Source organism: Dendrobium catenatum, unplaced genomic scaffold, assembly GCF_001605985.2.
Source record: "Dendrobium catenatum unplaced genomic scaffold, ASM160598v2 fragScaff_scaffold_743, whole genome shotgun sequence".
In the NCBI taxonomy this organism is placed as follows: domain Eukaryota; kingdom Viridiplantae; phylum Streptophyta; class Magnoliopsida; order Asparagales; family Orchidaceae; genus Dendrobium; species Dendrobium catenatum.
In genome coordinates this window covers 2,858,883-2,877,558 of record NW_021319205.1, presented here as the reverse complement: position 1 = coordinate 2,877,558, position 18,676 = coordinate 2,858,883, and the positions used below count along the sequence as shown (strand labels likewise).

Sequence of the window (18,676 nt, the reverse complement as noted above, 5' to 3'; positions counted from 1 at the left end):
CTTTTTTAAGGCAACCAAACAGCCCCTAAAAACATATAACTCCTTACACTCAACCCTAAACAACCATTGCAAAAATTTCCCAAAATATTTAGTTTCGATTCACGACATGATCTTGAATGAATCATTGGAAAGATCGCATCTTTTTTCAATTTACGAGTCGTCATCCCCAGCCGCCGGCGGGTACGCTAACCCAGCCGCCCGAACAGTCGCCCCAGTTCATATTTATACCATCGCTTTACTGCACAATCCTTCCTTCCAAAGAAAGACAGAGGAGGAAGACAATACTAACAATGCAGTGGCTTTCCAATACCGTCCGTCGCTTAATGCCTACAGCCAACATAACGGACTTCAACTTCGTCTCCTTCAGCGAAGAGAAGGCCGATTTCTCCATCACCGTTGCCGTAACAAACCCGAGCTTTCTCCCAATCCCCCTCGCCGACGTCAACTACTTCCTCGAAAGCCAAAAAATTCGCCCTGTTTGCGGTTCCCTCACCGGCCTGAAGGCCATAAAAGCCCACAACACGCACGTTATCACGGTCCCAATCTCCATCATTTACAACAACATGATAGATTTCTACAGCAGCTTGAAGCCTGGAACCCTTGTGCCTTACAAAGCTGGGGTTGAAGTTATATTGTATTTGCCCTTTATAGGAAGGTTTATTGTACCGGTGGAGAAGAAGAGTGAGTTTCTGATGCCTTTCGTGCCTCGGATTCAGCTCAGGGAGATTGCAACGGTCGGAATGGTTTCAAATGAGGAGGTGAACGTTAAGGTGGGGTTTGAGGTGGAGAATGCGATTGGGTATGTAGTTCGGAATAATTGGTTGGAGATTGGAGCTTTTGTTAATGGCGTGAAGAAGAAGGTTGGGTCTTTGAAGCTTGAGGGTGGGAAGGTGGAGATGAGGGAGAAAGGGAGTGGTTTTTTTAGGGTTTTAGTGTGTTTGAGGGGGGAGGATATTGTGCTAGGGTTGTGGGAAATGATGAGGAGAAGAAAAGGTTTTGTCTTTGAGGGGGAAGTTGATGTGGAGACTCCTATGGGTCAAATTAAATCTCCATTTAATTTGGAGCTATAAGTTGTTCTATTATGAGTGCTTCAACTAGTATTTTTTTTTTTCTTCTTCTTCTCTTTTTATTATTTTGGAAGGTTGATTTCATTTTCATATATACAGTAGCGGAGTCAAAAAATTTATTCAGGGGGCCTAAATCAAAATAGTTTTGTTTGTCGTGTCATCTAGAATATTTGAATACATTAAAATAGTTGTTCATGAGTCTTTGGTTGTTCTCATTTGGATTGTCTTGCTCGATAAAATTATATTTTACTAATCGGAGATGTAATCTTTGCCACTGAAAGATATTTAGCAAACCTCTTCAAATGAATAACACAAAAGGTAGCGAGTACATAACACAATGCACTTGTATTCTAGTTGAGATGGATGTATCAAAATAGTATGCTAATAAATCTAGGATTAGATCGCTAGCACTACTTTTTTATCAGTTTATCTTTATGGAGCAGAGTTCCATATAACCCTCGAAATTCTATAAATAAAAGATTTAAAAGCATATTAGACCTTATCTCATTTTTTCAATACTTTGAGCATAATTTGCACTCTCATCTCTCTCTCTCACCAAGGGATAAAGTGCACTAATATATATATATATATATATATATATTAGAAATAAAAGCAGAAGTAATCTCATTAACTGAAAAAAAATCATGATATTAATTCTATTATATTTGAAGATATATTATTTAAATAAATTAAAGGATAATAATAAATAAGATTAACAAGCATAAATATAATACATTTTATTGAAAATTTAGAAATCAATCTTATAAATCTATCTATACAGATTATTTTAAATAACCAAAGTAAGGTGAAATACAAATATATTCAACCTTTAGTTTAATCCTTTTATTAGATAATATTTTATAAAATTATTTTAAATTAAATTTAGTGAGCCTATATTTATATAATAAAAAATATTTTAAACTTTCTTAGGATCAAAATTTTTTTATTATTTTTTGTTTTATTTCACTAATTTTTTTATTATTACTTTTAATTTTTTAAAAATCTAAAAAAAATCTAAACATGTAAAATAATATTATATTTGAAGTGGTATTTTTGCTTGGATAGTTTGGCTTATTATTTCCAAATAATGTCTGATCACATGTATGTATAGGTTAAAATTAGGAGAGATTCAAAGATAACTATTTAATATCAATGAAATCCAATTAACAATCATAATTACTTTTAAAAATTGAAGTATTAAAATCAGAGAACAAAATTTATAAAATCCAATGAACACTTATACTTATTTTAAAAATATTTGAGATATTGCACTATCAATTAATTAGCATACAATGCATGATAATCCATTTATTTTCAATTAGAATAATAAAAATAAATATTATAAATGGAAAATGTAATTATCTAATTTGGAGAATTTATTTTCTACTTGAAAGTTGCTTCCTTCAATGAAACTTATATAACATTGATACTTCGCTAAAATTGTCTTGATCATGCACGAATCTTGATCAAATAGGAATTAGAAACTTTCAAAATTAAATTCGATATCATCCAAACTCCGATTTCAGCAAGCTTATAGTCAAATTGAACATCTCAATGAGACGAACTCAATGACACCAAATTCGGTCCATCTCAAAGATCAAACTTTTCTATCGATTGGTGATCTCTAAATTCCTACATCACATTCAACTATATATACAAACTTCTTTAATATTGTATATGGAGCTGAAATTAAATTTGTATGAATTGAAGTATTTTCATCAACGTCATTTCATACACTATAATAAATCTTGGTGGAGGAGCACGTGCCCAATCAGATCTTTCGAGAATAATGATCAACTCATCATAAAACTCCTTGCAAATCATTGCCCTGACAATTAAGCCTCAACTTAATTGATAACATGAGTGTGTCGCTAAACTGTTTCGATCGACACATTTTTTTGATCCCTTCCATTAAGTTGTCCATCATATGCTCTATCAGCATATTATCTATAATAAAATGCAGCCTGATAGTCACCATCAACTCATCGCTCGATCACCAACATCGAAATGTCACATAACAACTTCAAATAGACTTTTATTGGTATACTAACTGACTCACAACATCAAAGGACTAGTTTATGATTATCGGGAATCCTCCCATCTACTATTGTCGTCAAATCTCTTCCTGACGACTGAACATTATTGGATTTCCAGCTGTCCGCTTTATCGAACGGCCCATAAAATTCTCTTGTTTATAGAGCATTCATCAAGCTTTTAGGTGCCTTAATGATGTCACAATAAAGCAATTTTGGGCTCATTGGATTTGTCTCATCGAGTCGCTCAACTCGATTATAAACATATCATATTTGGATATTATTTTGGTATCCAATAAATGCTTTGAAGCATTAAATATGTTTTAATTCTTTGGTTTGAGTCTGTTTGGGCTCGAATTGGACCGATTTTTTTGTCGTTGGGTTAGTCTCACTGAAACATTCAATTTGACCACAAGTTTGTTGAAAATTGAGTTTGGATGATCCTGTATTTTATTTTTTAAAATTGTCATCATGAATATGCCTTAAGATTCGTTCTTGATTTAGGCGATTTTGTGTAACCTATCTGATAGGACATCACAAAATTATCTTAATCGGGCACGAATCTTGAGGCAAAAGCTAGTTGGAAACTTCAAAAATTAAATTTGAAAGCTCCCGAACTCCGATTTCAGCGATCTTATAGTCAAACTGAGCGTCTCGGAAATACAAACCCAACGACACCAAGATCAACTAAATCCAAGCCCAAATGAGTTCGAATCAAAGGCTCAAAGCGCTATTGGAAGGTTCAAACCGCAATTTGAGTTACCAAACGGTCTCCGATTTTGACGAGCTTATACTCGAATCGAACGGCTCGACATTAATAGAAATATAGAATATTAACAAAATAATTTAATATTAATTTTATAGAAAAAAATTGAAGTATTATTTAACAATTGTCGCAATTACTTTATTATAGATCTTAATCAACGTAATTAATCAAATGGCCACACATTTGGAACTCCTAATTAATATCTTAAACAAAAATTAATGAATCCAAGTTGCAACTTTGCCAGCTAAATATCCTCTAATAAATACAATGTTCTTCCCGGTTGAGTACAACGAGGCATCGCCGTACACATACGATGAGAGATGCAGAGGCCAGGGGGGAGGAACCTCCAAAAAAAATTAATGAAAGTTCGCCTTTTCAGAAGGGAAGATCAGAGCCACCAATTCGAAGTCCTGCTGGCATGGAAAGATACGATCTTGCGGGGGGAAGAGTTCAATGCATCCAACCTCAAAACCTCAATCTTCTCTGATGATTCTACAGCCGAAGCATTTAAAAATAGTGGAGATTGCGACGCCCACATCACCATCGGAGAGTAAAGTTTTTATTTTTAGGGTTTTTTTAATGGGAAAAAGTTAAAAGATGCCGTAAATTTTGACCGAGATGGCTGAATTTTTCGATCTCTTTTTATTTTGATGCGGAGTCTCAAGAAAAACACATTTGTTCTTCTTTTCGTTGGTCTTCTTAGAACCCCAGGAGAGACGAAGACGAATTAGAAGCAGAAGTTTGAATCGCTAATGTGTTTTTCTTTTGTTGGGATGCTTTTATCTGTTTTTGGAGAAGAGAGTCGGCTTTGATTGGCTTCCATTCCCGGAGTGGAAGGAAAAACAAGCAAGAAAGGTTTACAATTCTCTGATTTTTCTCTTTTTTTTATTCAAACAAGATTTTAATTAGGAGGTTTAATGAATCATCATTGTTTCATAGCAGCTTACAGTGCTCCTCCTCATTCCCTTTATCTATTGTTTTGATTCATTTCCCTATGGTTTCGTCAACTTTGTTCATGTTCTGCTGGGCAGAAATCAGAAAAAATAGAGAAAAGAAAACCTGGGATATTTTGCCACATTTTCTAAACCAAGCTGTTGAAGTTTCTCCATTCTTTGCACAATAGTGCTCTTTCAAAAACTCTTAATTTTTGCTCAGTTTATAAATTTGAAACTGAACTTTGAATCTTTTCTATTCAACAGGTTTTCTAATTTGCTTGATAAAGTGGGGCAGATCAACCAAGGTGACACCAAAACTTCAAATTTATAAGGAGAAAAAGGATTTTGACAGTCCTGTGAAATCGATCGAGAAGAACAAAGCTGCCATCTTGGTGGTTTTAAATGAATTTGGGCATACCGTCGTGGTTGATATATTCAGAATCCGTTGACAAATTCACCATTGTTGCAAAATGGAGAAATCTGGATTGCGCAGAAGGCCATTGGCTCAGGGACATGTTGCAGGCCTTAAAAGTCCTCAAGCAAATATGAACAACAGGATAATTGTGCCTTCAAGCTACTTCAGCGCACAATCCTTGATGGTACTTTTCTGTCTCACCGCATCGCTACTGATTCTTCCTCTTATACTGCCACCATTACCTCCCCCGCCATTGATGTTGTTGGTGCTTCCTATTGGCATATTTCTTGTTCTTTTAATCCTTGCTTTTATGCCTTCTGATGTCCGGAATATTGCTTCCTCTTACTTGTAAAGAACCTCGTGATGATTGCTCTGCATAAGAAAAGTATTAAATTTATATTTCTATGCTGAAAATCATAGTGATGAGCATCCAGATTTTGTTTACTTAAAATGAGTTTGGGAAGTTCTTATCGAGTAGGATGGAAAGGTTATGATACAATTGTGAGATGGAACTTCCATTTTAGGAGACTTAAGCATGGAGTTCTAAACTTGCTCACATGAATCAGATCAATCTACTGCAGCGTTTGGAAAAGCTTCAGATAACTTTTCTCTATGTTTTAGGAGCTTTTAAGATCTGTTTTTCGGCCATTTTCATTGATTTAAGATATTATGAATGATCACCATACGTTTTTTTGGGAATTTGCATGGCAGACATGGCTACACTGAAAGAGACTGTGCAACTATCTCTTTTTTATTTAAAAAAAAGGGTAAAATGTTTGCAGCGGATATTTTTAATGAGAGCAAAAAGCCAAATGGTGTCGTCTGGTCTCTAGCTCCATGTGAATAAAATCTGCTTTTCTATAATTTTATGAAAAAAAAATTTGTTTAAAAGCTAGTTTTGATTTTGGTTCATATTCTTTCTAGCAATATTCAATCATGAAATATAAATTTTTTTCTCTATGAAGAAAATGAGCAATGAAAATTTAGGTGAGACGGCTTTCTTCTTACTTTTTAAAATAGCTTTATAATACAAAATTTTTTTGAATTTAAAATTATTTATTAAAAATCTTTTTAAAAAGTAGCACAAAAGATGTCCCAAACGATGGCTTTTTTATTGTTTCCTAAATTAGTTTTTAGTAAAAAATTTTAACTAAAAAACTTTTTTAAGCAGCAGGAAGAAATTCGTCCCAAATGAAACCTTAATTGGATGGTTTTCTATTTGTTTCTTAAAAAAGTTTTTTAGTAAAAAATTAATATTTTGTATTAAAAAGTTGTTTTAAGAAGCAACAAAAAATTATCCCAAACAGAAGCTTTAGTCGTCACAAGATTTGGAAGGAGGCCATAGAGAGCCCCTCTCTTCGAGTTTAGGGGCGGATCTCTCAAAATATATTTAATATTTATGATTATTTTATTAAAAATATTATGAAATTTTATTATATTTTTCAGTAGTTCTTGATTTTTCTCCACAACTAAAGCAATGTTGAAATATATAGTAGAAGCCATTTATCTGTTTTATTTTATGTTTATTTGTCATCTATAACCATTGTATACTTAGGCTTCACTTGGGACCGCTTTTGTACTGTTTAAAAAAGATTTTTTATTTTTGTATTAGAAAATTATTTAAAAAAATAGTAAAAAAATTGTCCCGAGTAAAGTTATATAATTATGAGATTATTGTCATGGCTTATTCTCGTCTCTTTCTTTATGTACTTGGTCCTCTATTCTGATAGCCATCTCATTATAGCTTTGCATGTGAGGTTAGCTCAAATGTTGGGCGAATTATTGCGTCTGGTCATCCAATTCAAATGCGTCATGTCATCCGAATACACTGGGTCTCAGGGTATTTTGGTGACGTGGCGCATTTGGATTGGTGTCAGGACGAATCCACACACCGGACGTAATAATTTGCCCAAATGTTTAGCAGTGTAAAAGCTCATAGTTCTTCAATTGTTCTAACTGTGTGTTGGATTCAAATGATAGAAGGAACAATGAAAGGTCAATCCATGAAGGCCTGCAACCAAAAGAAACTAGACAGAAAGTAAATGTTATGAAGCTCTAGCTCAGGCAAATTAAATACGTTGATTACGTCATAAAAAAAGCTTATCATATACAGCCATTTAATTACCAAGAAGTGCCCAGGAGAAAGCAGCAATTTGGATATGAGCAATAATGGGTCTCTGCCCGGTGCAGGCTTATCATATACATTATAAAAAACTTATTTCGGAAAAACGAACCCAACGACATCAAATTCTTCTCAATCCAAGCTTAAATGGGTCCAAATCAAAGACCCATAGCACATTTGAAAGGTTCAAATCATAATTTGGATTACCAAACGGTTTTCAAATATGATTTGCTTATATTCGAATCGAACGGCTCGATGAGACAAATTCAACAAGCCCAAGATTGCTAAATTCTGATGTCATTAAGGCATTCAATTATCCAGTAAACGGTTCACGATCAAGGGAATCAACATTAGCCGTTCATTCAAACAACTCCATATTTACCCTTTATTTTTCGCTTATTTACTGGTCATGCCACTCTAAGAAATCTATAAATAGACCCCTCATTTCTCAAGAAAATGGGGGAAAAAAGAAAAGAAGCAAGAAGAGAGATCAGAGATCGCTCTGTTGAGTCTAGTAATTAGGTTGTTAAGCCTAAGTTAATGTCCCAAGACTACCAAGAGGGGGGGGGGTGAATTGGTAGTTTAAAAAATTTTAAACCCTCTTTTTAAAATTATGTTGAACCGAAATGAAAATGTTTCTTTTAAGTTTTTGTAGAAAAATTTTTCAACCACATAGTTTTTAAGACTAAAATTAAAATGCAGAAATGTAAAAACAGTAAAGTAAATGACACCAGATTTATAGTGGTTCGGTTTAAAACCAGACCTACATCCACTCCCCAGAGGCACCCTCTGAGTATTGCACTAATACAAATAGTGACTCTCCTTTTGCACCCACAGCAAGGCGGAGAAGCCTTTACAACACACTCTTTTTACCACTCCCCGGTGCGGCAGAGAACCGTCATCCTTTTACACAATCCCCAGTGTTGGCAGAGAACCGTCGTCCTTTTAAACTCTCCTAGTGTGGGCAGAGAACCCTTCGGCTGTTTACACTCTCCAAGTGTGGGCAGCGAACCCTTCGGCTATTCACACTCTCCAAGTGTTAGTTAGGACCAATCACCATGAACGATAATTTAATTTCGTCTGGACGAAAATTTTACAGAGGCCAGATCGTCCTGGACGATAATTAATTTCGTCCTGGACGAATAGGACTTAGAAAAATTTTTAAGCAAGTTCCTATTTGTTCCATGTGCTCAATAGGAGATAACTGTCTGATCGTCCCGTACAAACGGATATCGTCCCGTACGATCAGTATAAATTTTATATGATCTCCTTATATGTGTGTATGTTTTTATTCACTCAAATTACAATCACTCCCTTTCAATTTTATTTCAAAGAAAAGTACAAGCTTCAAATTTCACAAAGTATCTCATGCTGAATTTGATTTGAAAACTTCGTAGTCTGGAGTTCAATTTTCCTGAATTGTTAGTACACACAAGAGCAAATACAAATCTTCTAAAATTGTTAGGAGATAACTACACATTTGAACAATAATGTTTGGAATCATCAAAACTATACAAGTTGCAAAAATATAAAGTATGCAAATAGCAACTATCTTAACAAGCTCTTGCCACCTAACTCCTCCTCGACCACTTTAGGACTTCTACCGGACCACCGCATGATTCCTGGATTTTTGCCCGGCCACCAACTAACGTTGTATTTCCGTCTAGCCATCGATTGATGACATATTTCTACCCAGCCATCGACTGACGCCCGGACTTCTTTTGGACCATCGACTGACACCCGGACTTCTGTCGGACCATCGACTGACAACGGATCTCTGCCCGGCCAACATCTGACATTAGATTTATGTCTGACTACCAAATGATGACCAGACTTCTGCCGGATCACCAGTTGACGCCCAAACTTCCCTCGTACCATCGATTGACGCCAAATTTCTATCGAGCCACCAACTAATGTTGGATCTATGCACGGCCACCAACTAACACTGTATTTCTGCCAGACCACCAACCGACGCTCGTACTTCTGCCAGACCACCAACTGACGATGGATTTCTGCCCGGCAACCAACCGACGCTCGTACTTCTGCCAGACCACCAACTGACGATGGATTTTTGCCCGGTAACCAACTGACGCCAGATTTTCGCGTGGCCACCAACTGATATCTAGACTTCTACTAGATCACAGACTAATGCTAGATCTTTGTCCGGCCACCAACTAACGCCGAATTTCTGCCCAGCCACCAACTGATACCCGGACTTCTATCGAACCATCGATTTACGTGAATTTTTGTCAACAACTAACGTCGAATCTCTGCCCGATTAGAAACTGATGCCCAATTTCTGCTCGACAACCTATTGATGCAGGATTTTTGCCCGTCCACCAATTGATGGCCAAACTTTTGCCAGACCACCGATTGACGCCTGATTTCTATCAAACCATCGACTTATGCCTAATTTTCATTAGACCACCGACTGACGCCCAGACTTCTGTCTACCCACCAACTGACTTCGAATCTTTTCATGACCACCAACTAACGTCAAAATTCCACCAAACTACCAATTATTCTTGGACTCCTGACCTCCGTCGCCCGGTGACTGCAACCCTTCCGACCTTTATTGCTAGACTATGAACTTTCTGACCTCTGTCGCCCGTCAACTACAGTCCTTCCAACCTTCGTTGCCAGATAACGGTCCTTCCAACCTCCATCGTCGGCTGACTACAATCCTTTCGACCACTATTACATGAATACGACCTTTTTGACCTCCGTCGCCTGCCAACTATGATCCTACTGACCAACAAATATATCGATAGTGATTCTTCTAATTTTCATCATGTAATACACTATATATGATGTATATTTGTTACATCAAGCCAATGATTTCCCCCTCATGAAAGGGCCTCATTTGTTACCAATTGCAAATATTAGTGGATTCATTCAAATTGGGTCAGCCCTCATGATTTTTCCCATTTTGATGGGTTTCCACGTAAAAATCTTTGTTGCCTCTTATAAATGTTGCACCCACTCTCTTATCCGATTATGTGCTGGATCTTCATAAAAAACTATGACATAAACTTTATATTTCTCTACCACCGCGAATATTCTAGGACGCAGAAATAGAAAATCAAAATTCCAGTTTCTTAAAAATTGGAATTTCTATTTCTTCTCTTTTGAATCGGTTAAATAAATAGAGAAACCAAAATTCTTTTTCCCGATTTCTTCTAAACTTTTGAAACTGGAATTGTTTTTTCCGATTTTTAAGAAACTGTAAATCTTATTCCTAATTTTACTCATTCTTAAATTTTCAATACCATACACTCATATTTATATTAAAGAGCACATTTTCATTTCATATTTCTCCTTGTTCATAATATCATCATAAATTTTCTCCATATCAAGGAACAACAGCATTTTATCATCTCTGATTATGATCATAGAAATTTTATAAATTATTTTTTAAATACTTTCATTTTAATAATTCTCAATCCTTTTCTGACTTTTTATATTCCCAATATACTACTAATTTTTTTAAACCTTAGAATAATTAAGATTTGTGACAACTTTTTCATTGCTTTCTAAAATAATTTTTTAATATAAAAATTTCTAATTCTAATTTTCTTTAACTAAAACACTATTTTAGAAAGCAGTCTCAAACGAATCTCAAGACTTCATTTGAGACTACTTTCTTATAGCTTCTCAAAAGCACTTTTTTTAATACAAAATTTTTAATTCTTTATTAAAAAGTTGCTTTTAAAAGTAGAAAGAAATCAATCTAAATAAAATTTAAATTAAAAGTGAGGGTTCTGTGAGGTTCTGCTCGGGTTTTGCCTCCCACCTAGTTTTACTTCCCGCCAATTTTGCTTTCTCTCCCCTCTCCTCTAGCCCCCGCCGGAGGACCCTCCCCACCTCCATCCTCTATTCATTCATCCATGGGTCTTCACTCATCCATGGATTTCCAGCCCCTTTCCTCTACTATTGCTGGAGGCTTTCCGCCCCCCCCAACCCATAACTGAAAAAACATACTTGTTGGCTCGGATCCTCTTTCCAAAGTCCTCTCGTTGGCCTTCTTCCCCTCGGATCCTATGATCATCCCGTTTGCGGGTAAACGACTAACTAAAGGTGTTGAACACTAGAACTTATGCTTAGTAGGCTACTCCAGTAGTCGTTGCATGCTCTATAAAGCTTTATTGGGAGTCATTCATAAAGTCTGGACCTTGAAAGATTCATTCCAACTTTTATCGCTTAGTGATGGTTTTTTCTTGCTGCGTTTCACTACGGTGGAGGATTGTGAGATGGCTTAGTCTAAGGGGGTTTGGTTTTTTCTGGGAAAGCCTTTCTTGCTTTAGAAATGGTCCCCAAAATTCCACCCTAAACGTGAAAACTTCACCTCTGTCCCAATTTGAGTTAAAATCTATGACTTGTCCCTAATTTGCTGGAACTCAGAGGGGATATCTAGGAATATGCTTGCAAGATTGGGATTCCAATAATTGTGGATGCCCTCACAGCCTAGAGGACCCACCTCTGTTGACCTCATTTTTGTATGAGGTCACTTGGACCAATATCGACCCCAGATCAATTTAATCTCCAGACCAATCTAGACTCTAGGATCCTCCCAGAATTTAGATCCTAGGATCCACTCTAGACCCTAGGATTCCTCCAGATAAATCTAGACCTTATGATATATTTTAGGTTCTAGGATCCTTCTAGACTTCAGGCCTTAGGATCTACTCTAGACCCTAGGACTCTTCTAGACTCCATACCTTAGGATCTACCTAGATCTTAGATCAATCCTGACCATAAGATCTAATCCAGACCCTATGATCAAATCCATACTTTTAAACCCAAAATCCAAGGCTAAAGGCTCCACCTTGAAAGCCTTTTTCAAGGACTTTTTCAAATACTTCAAAACCTAATCAAATGACCTTCGATTCAAAGTCTATCACTTGCACAGTGATAAGACATGTCTCTAGAGGTAACCCTCTAAATTTGAGCCCATTTTGAGGTCTCTAACCTCATAAATTGAAATCAAATCCAAAGGTTGTAAAATCTTCAAATATTTATAGCCTATTCCAGTAGACCTGCCACCTAGTGGATTTTGACCTTGGAGCTTTCTACAAAGCCTCCAATCACTTCCAGACATTAGATTATGACCTATTAAATATTAAACTATATTTTTTTGGACCCACTTTGACCCCCAGTTGACCAGGGATCAAAATGACCAAAATACCCCTTAGGGGTTCAAACATTAATTTCAAAACAAATGAACTCCAAATTGCTTGGAACCACTTCCAGAAAATTTTAAATATCAAACCAAACTTGTTGAGCCTAAATTCGGGTCTTGGGTCAACTTGGTTGACCAAGTCAACCTAGGTTGACCTAAATACCCTTTAATGTTTAAATAGGTTATTTTAACCCATTTAACATTTTAAACCCCTTTCAAGCATTGAATCAACTCCAATCTATGGGCTCAACATATCTCAATCCCTGGTCAATCAGATTCAACTATAGTTGACCAAGTCAACATAATGAAACTTGGTCAAACTATTTGAATTCTTCTTTCAAACATTCAAGCCTCAAATTCTAACCACCAAACCTTCTCTAATTGAACACTCCAGCACCCAAGGCATCTCCACATGCCAACTCACAAGCCCATGTGGCATATTGACTGGTCAAACAGTCAACATGGGCTTTGGAGTGGTCAACTTTGGTAAAAGACCCTCTTAAACCTAATCCATCTTAACCCAAATCACTCCAACCATTTAAATAAACTCTAGAAGTTTCTTAGGTCCTATCCCAACCCTTGGATCAAGATCAAACAACTCCCATTATTCCCATGCCCAAGTGGGGAACAAAACTCCTTTCCACATGGCATATCCTTGAGTTGTCCTTATTCTCAGCCTTTCAACCACTCCCTTACCACTTGGCATGCATCTAGGGAGTGTTCCATTCAATCCCAGCCGACCATTTGAGCAGAGCACGTTTCAATTGGGCAAAACCTCTCAAATGGATCTCATTCTTCAAACCCTACTCTCTCTCCAGATTCAAGCCCCCAACTGAGCTCTCTGCTCATTCAATCCTTCAAGAACTTCCTCAAGCTCCCCCAAGTTGAATCCAACAGGTCGGAGCTGCCGGCGACGAGCCTTCGACCACCACCACCTTAATATCCGTTCAACTCAATTTCCAGACGGTCCGTAGCTCCTCCAGCCGCGACTCCAACTAGTGGACTACACTTGGACAAACTACAAATTCAGAGAGCTCGAGTTCATCCGAATCCATTGATTAAATGAGGTATAATTTCAAACCCTAGATCTAGGTACACTAGATTAAATAGCATTGCTTAAAGTTAATTTTAAGTTGTAAAATTACATCCCCATTGATGCTCTTCATTAGGGCATTATATGTTTAAAATTTCAAGTCAAACGATTAAGCCAATCAAGAGAACGATCCATTCTTTTGGTTGGAGTTCGGTTTGCAAAGTGCATGAGTTGCACGTTTTCTGGACCGTTGATCGCGTGATCAACGGTCCAGCCTTTCCTGCTTTAGAAATGGTCCCCAAAATTCCAACCTAAACGTGAAAACTTTACCTGTCCCAATTTGGGTTAAAATCTATGACTTGTCCCTAGTTTGTTGGAACTCAAAGGGGATATCTAGGAATGCTCGCAAGATTGGGATTCCAATAGTTGTGGACATGGCCTCACAGCCCAGAGGACTCACCTCACCTTCTCTCGTGTCTGCATTCAAGTCTCTGAAGATGCCACTGTTGATATTCGTTCACTATGAATTAGGTTGTTAAACCTAAGCTTATGTCCCAAGGCTATCCAAGAGGGGGGTGAATTGGTATTTTTAAAAAATTATCCCTCTTGAGTATGTTGAACTGAAAATAAAATTTAATGGATTTTTGGAAAAAGTTTTTCAACCATAATTTTTAGAACTAAACAAAATGCGGAAAATAAAAAATAGAAAAAATAAAAGATACAAAATTTATAGTGGTTCTGTCTAAACCAGACCTACAACCACTCGCCGGAGGCACCCTCCGAGTATTGCACTAATACCAATAGTGTCTCTCCTTTTGCACCCACAGCAAGGCGGAGAAGCCTTTACAAACACTCTTTCCACCACTACCCGGTGCGGCAGAGAACCGTCATCCTTTTACACTATCCCCAGTATTGGCATAGAACCGTCGTCCTTTTACACTGTCCCCAGTGTTGGCAGAGAACCATCATCCTTTTACACTATCCCCAGTATTGGTAGAACCGTCCATCCTTTCACGCTCTCCTAGTGTGGGCAGAGAATCCTTCGACCTTTCACACTCTTCTAGTGTGGGCAGATAACCCGTGGCTGTTCAAACTCTCCAAGTGTCGGTAGAGAACCGGATCTCCTTGACAAATCTTCTCACAAGAATTCTAGAAGGAAGGAAGAAAAGAGTGAAGTAATCCCAAATCACAAGTAGAGATTCTTACCTTTGAACACCAAGCGAAGCCTTCACGCTCCAGTGGTAGGAATCCTCCTTTGAATGCTCTCTCACACTCTCTCCTTGACTCTTCTTTCAATAGGCACAAAGATTAAATGGGAAAAAGATTGGGTGGCAGTAAAAATTTGACCTTATATAGGAGAGACAAGAAAAACCATCCAAAACTGCAAAATATTCAAGTTAACATGAAATGGATCGTCCCGTACGTTCGTGGATCGTCCTGGATGATTTTACTTAAAGTGTCAGAAATGATCCTTATGTATATTGGTACGAACTATGTTCGTACACGATCATCGTCCCGTACGAACTAGGTTCGTCCGATATGATCCGTTATACCATAGGCCGGTTCCCAAATAACTCAATGGACGTAACCAACTTTAGTAAGTCGTTTTACATCGTCCTGAAAAAATTTTTATAGAGATCAACTCGTCTTGGCACGATAATAAACTTCGTATGAACAAAATTTTTACAGAGAAGAATTCGTTCTGGGACAATTTGGATTTCGTCTGGACGAAAATTTTACGGAGCTAAAGTCGTCCTGATACGATTATAAATTTCATCTGAATGAAATTTTTATAGAGCCTAACTCGTTTTAGGACGAAATTAATTTCGCCCTGGATGATCAGAACTTAGTAAAATTTCCTCCAAATCCTGTTCATTCCATTGCTCCTACGACGATATAACTGACTTGATCGTCCCGTACGAACTAGGTTCGACCCGTACGATCAGTACAAATTTTGTAAGATCTCCTTAAGTATGTGTGTGTGTTTTTATTCACTCAAATACAATCACTCCCTCTCAATTCAAAGAACAATTTAAAGCTTTACTTTGTAAAGAATTGTATGCTGAATTTGATTTAAAGTCTTCATAGTTTGGAGTCCAATTTCTCTGAAATGTTAGTACACACAAGAGCAAAAACAAATCTTTCAAAAAGTATTTGGAGATAACTACACATAAAATAATAATATTTGGAATCATCAAAATTATACAAGTTGCAAAAATATAAAACATGCAAATAGCAACTCTCTTAATAGCCATTTATCCGAAAGAAATACTTATTTCCCTAGACGGTGATGTTTTCAGCATGAAAGTTCAATATGAGTGGAAACCAACACCCTTTGAACACTGCAATTCCTTAACCCATTTCTCCTCTTCTTGCCCATCTAAGCCTGGTTCGGCTTCTCTTCGGGAAGATACCACCAATATACGTGTCACCGCTGCTCGTGGGCGAAGATAAAGGAAGATCTCCCAAACCCAACCCCTCTGCTACCCCACATGTACCCACCAACCGCAATACTCCCATTCAACCTCCACTCCCCTCAACCTTTGTCATTCATATGTCCCTTAACAACCCTCCTTTGCAAGCACAAACTACTTCCCCTTTTCGGCAATCCAACACATCAACCAACAATAATCCTCTAAATGCCCTAAATCCTATGGTTAATTCCTCCATTTCCACTTCTATGGCTCAACTTGCACCCACAATTCCAATTTTAAACTCCCCTACTGAGGATGCCACTTCCTCTAGTACCACCCCCCTTCCCAGCCTAGTCACCTTCTCGATTATTCTCTCCCCTAACAAATTTGATGCACTGCAACTCAAAAATGGTGATCAAGACCCATTAGCAGAATGTTCTCTCTCTGCCATGGCTACTGAAGCTACTTATCAACCCACCAAACAAATTCAACCTGCTAAATATGCTAAGGGGAAGCAAACCAGAAAACCCCCTCATCCTCACAGATAGTTATGACTGTATCGTCTAATGTTTGCTAGAATATTAGAGGTTTTAATAGTCTAAATAAGGTTTTTTATTGCAAACACTTGGTTAATTTGTTTAAGCTTAACATGTGTGAATCACATCTTCTCTCTCCAAGACCCTTTCTTTACTTCTAATCATACGATTTTTCCCTTAGGAGAAACCTGCCATAATTTTGACCTCTCTAATTCTGGCCGCATCTAGATCAAGTGGAATCCTACAAAAATTAGTTTCACTCCACCCTTTATCTCTACAGAGATGATCTCAGGCTATGTGTCTTTTGGAAATAACTATTCCTTCCTACTTTCCATTATTTATGCTTCTCATAATCGCAAAGATAGATCTCACCTCTGGGATCTGATTAGGAATAGCGAGCTGGCTCAGCATACTCCCTGGATTCTTATGGGAGACCTCAACTATTACATATTTGCTTTTGAGAAAATTAGTGGCTCTCTTTTAGCTCAAAGCAGGCTTTGGGAGTTAAACTCTTTGATATTTGATGCTAAATTATTGGAGTTGCATTATGTTGGTAATTTCTTCACTTGGTTCAACTAAAGGCAAGACAATCCAATTCACATCAAACTTGACTGAGTTCTTGTGAATGATGAGTGGTTATCCACCTTCCCTGGTGTTAACTACTCTGTACATGCTCCTTCTTTCTCCGACCACTGCCATTTAATCCTTCTTTCGACTGCTACTTCTTCCATTCACCAAAGATTTTTAAAAAAAAATACTACTAGTCTTCCCTTGATTATTTTTAGGCGATTGTATTGGATGTCTTCTCTGCTCGCACCTTTGGTAACCCATTGATAGATTTCTATTCCAAACTCAAGATTCTGAAAAGGAACATCAAAGCTAAACCTTGGGCTAGCTCTAATCTTGTTAAGGATCATTTGACTGAGCTTCACTCTAAGCAATCTAACTATTTGGATCAGATTTTAGCTGATTCTTTTAATTCTTCTCTTAATAGCTCCCTCAAGCTCATCTATCAGCAGATATTTGATTTTACTTCTCGTCACACTTATTGGGTTATTCAGAGGGCCAATGCCTCCTCGCTCTCACATGGTGAAGGCGACCTCAAATTTCTGTATGCTAAAATTTATGGTAGGATGGGCTATAGGAATGCTGTGTGGACCTCCAAAAGAGCACCGCTACGGTTGCAGGATTGTAGAGGGGTATACGACCACACTTACCCCGAGGGATATAGACGATAGCAGGCCTCCGCGCTCCTCGCAAATTGGACCCTACAAATGATTAACCATGGAGGATAGCGGCTCTCACCTATGCTCCTCGATGGATAATAATATGAATGGCCTAATCACAGTCACGGGTTTCCTCCACCGGATATATCAGCTCGAATGGAGTTTAGTAGTTATGGAATTCAGTTTCCCAAGGGCACAAGCCCCCGTGGTTAATTACATCTCAGGCCGGAGCCTGAGAAAACTCTCGATTAAGGATCATATATTATCCTCTCCAAAATGGGATCGGCACAAGGGTATAAACTAGGAAATCCTACTTAAAGGGAAGAAAGATCTCAAATGGCTCAGTCAGCATGTGTAGTTTACACCAGCATTCAAAGGGACTAAGGCAGTGAGAAGAAACTGGAGAAAAGAAATCAAGCAATCAACACATATATGAGAGAAGGATGGAGGTGACGTCATTCATGTGATACAGATAAGTATGATTTATAGTCCCTGAAGACAAGAGACTTACCCACTATTTAGGTATACTACAAGACCGAATGTAGTAGCCTTGAATCCTAAATCTAACTTTAATTTAGTATTCTACACATACTAACACCCATGTCCTAACTAATGCAATGCAAAATCTGGACTTACCCCGACTTAGATTAGGGGGCCAGTTAACCACCTACGTAATTTAAAATCATGTGATCTAGTCATTTATGAAAGATGGATGGGTAGTACAGTTTTTTGGAAGTTAAGGCTGACATCTAGAGAGTTTTCTAATTGGCCTTATACTTATGTTGGGTAAATGACCCTAACTAATGCAATTAAAATTTAATTTTAATGAGTTTCTAATACAATGCTTGTTGGTTGAAGTTTCCAAATCAGATATGCATAAGATTTTAAAAATAGACTTATAAAAAATAATTTTTAGAAAAGACTGAGCATCCCTAGGTCCGGCACTTCAT

The 18,676-nt window shown here is 37.4% G+C and overlaps 1 protein-coding gene across 1 annotated transcript; it reads left to right on the top strand.

Moving 5' to 3' along the window:
- Positions 1-290: 290 nt before the first annotated feature.
- Positions 291-1,070, top strand: LOC110110878. The gene has a single exon (XM_020842527.1). The coding sequence runs from the start codon at positions 291-293 to the stop codon at positions 1,068-1,070; it is 780 nt and encodes a 259-aa protein (XP_020698186.1).
- The last annotated feature ends 17,606 nt before the right edge of the window (positions 1,071-18,676 follow it).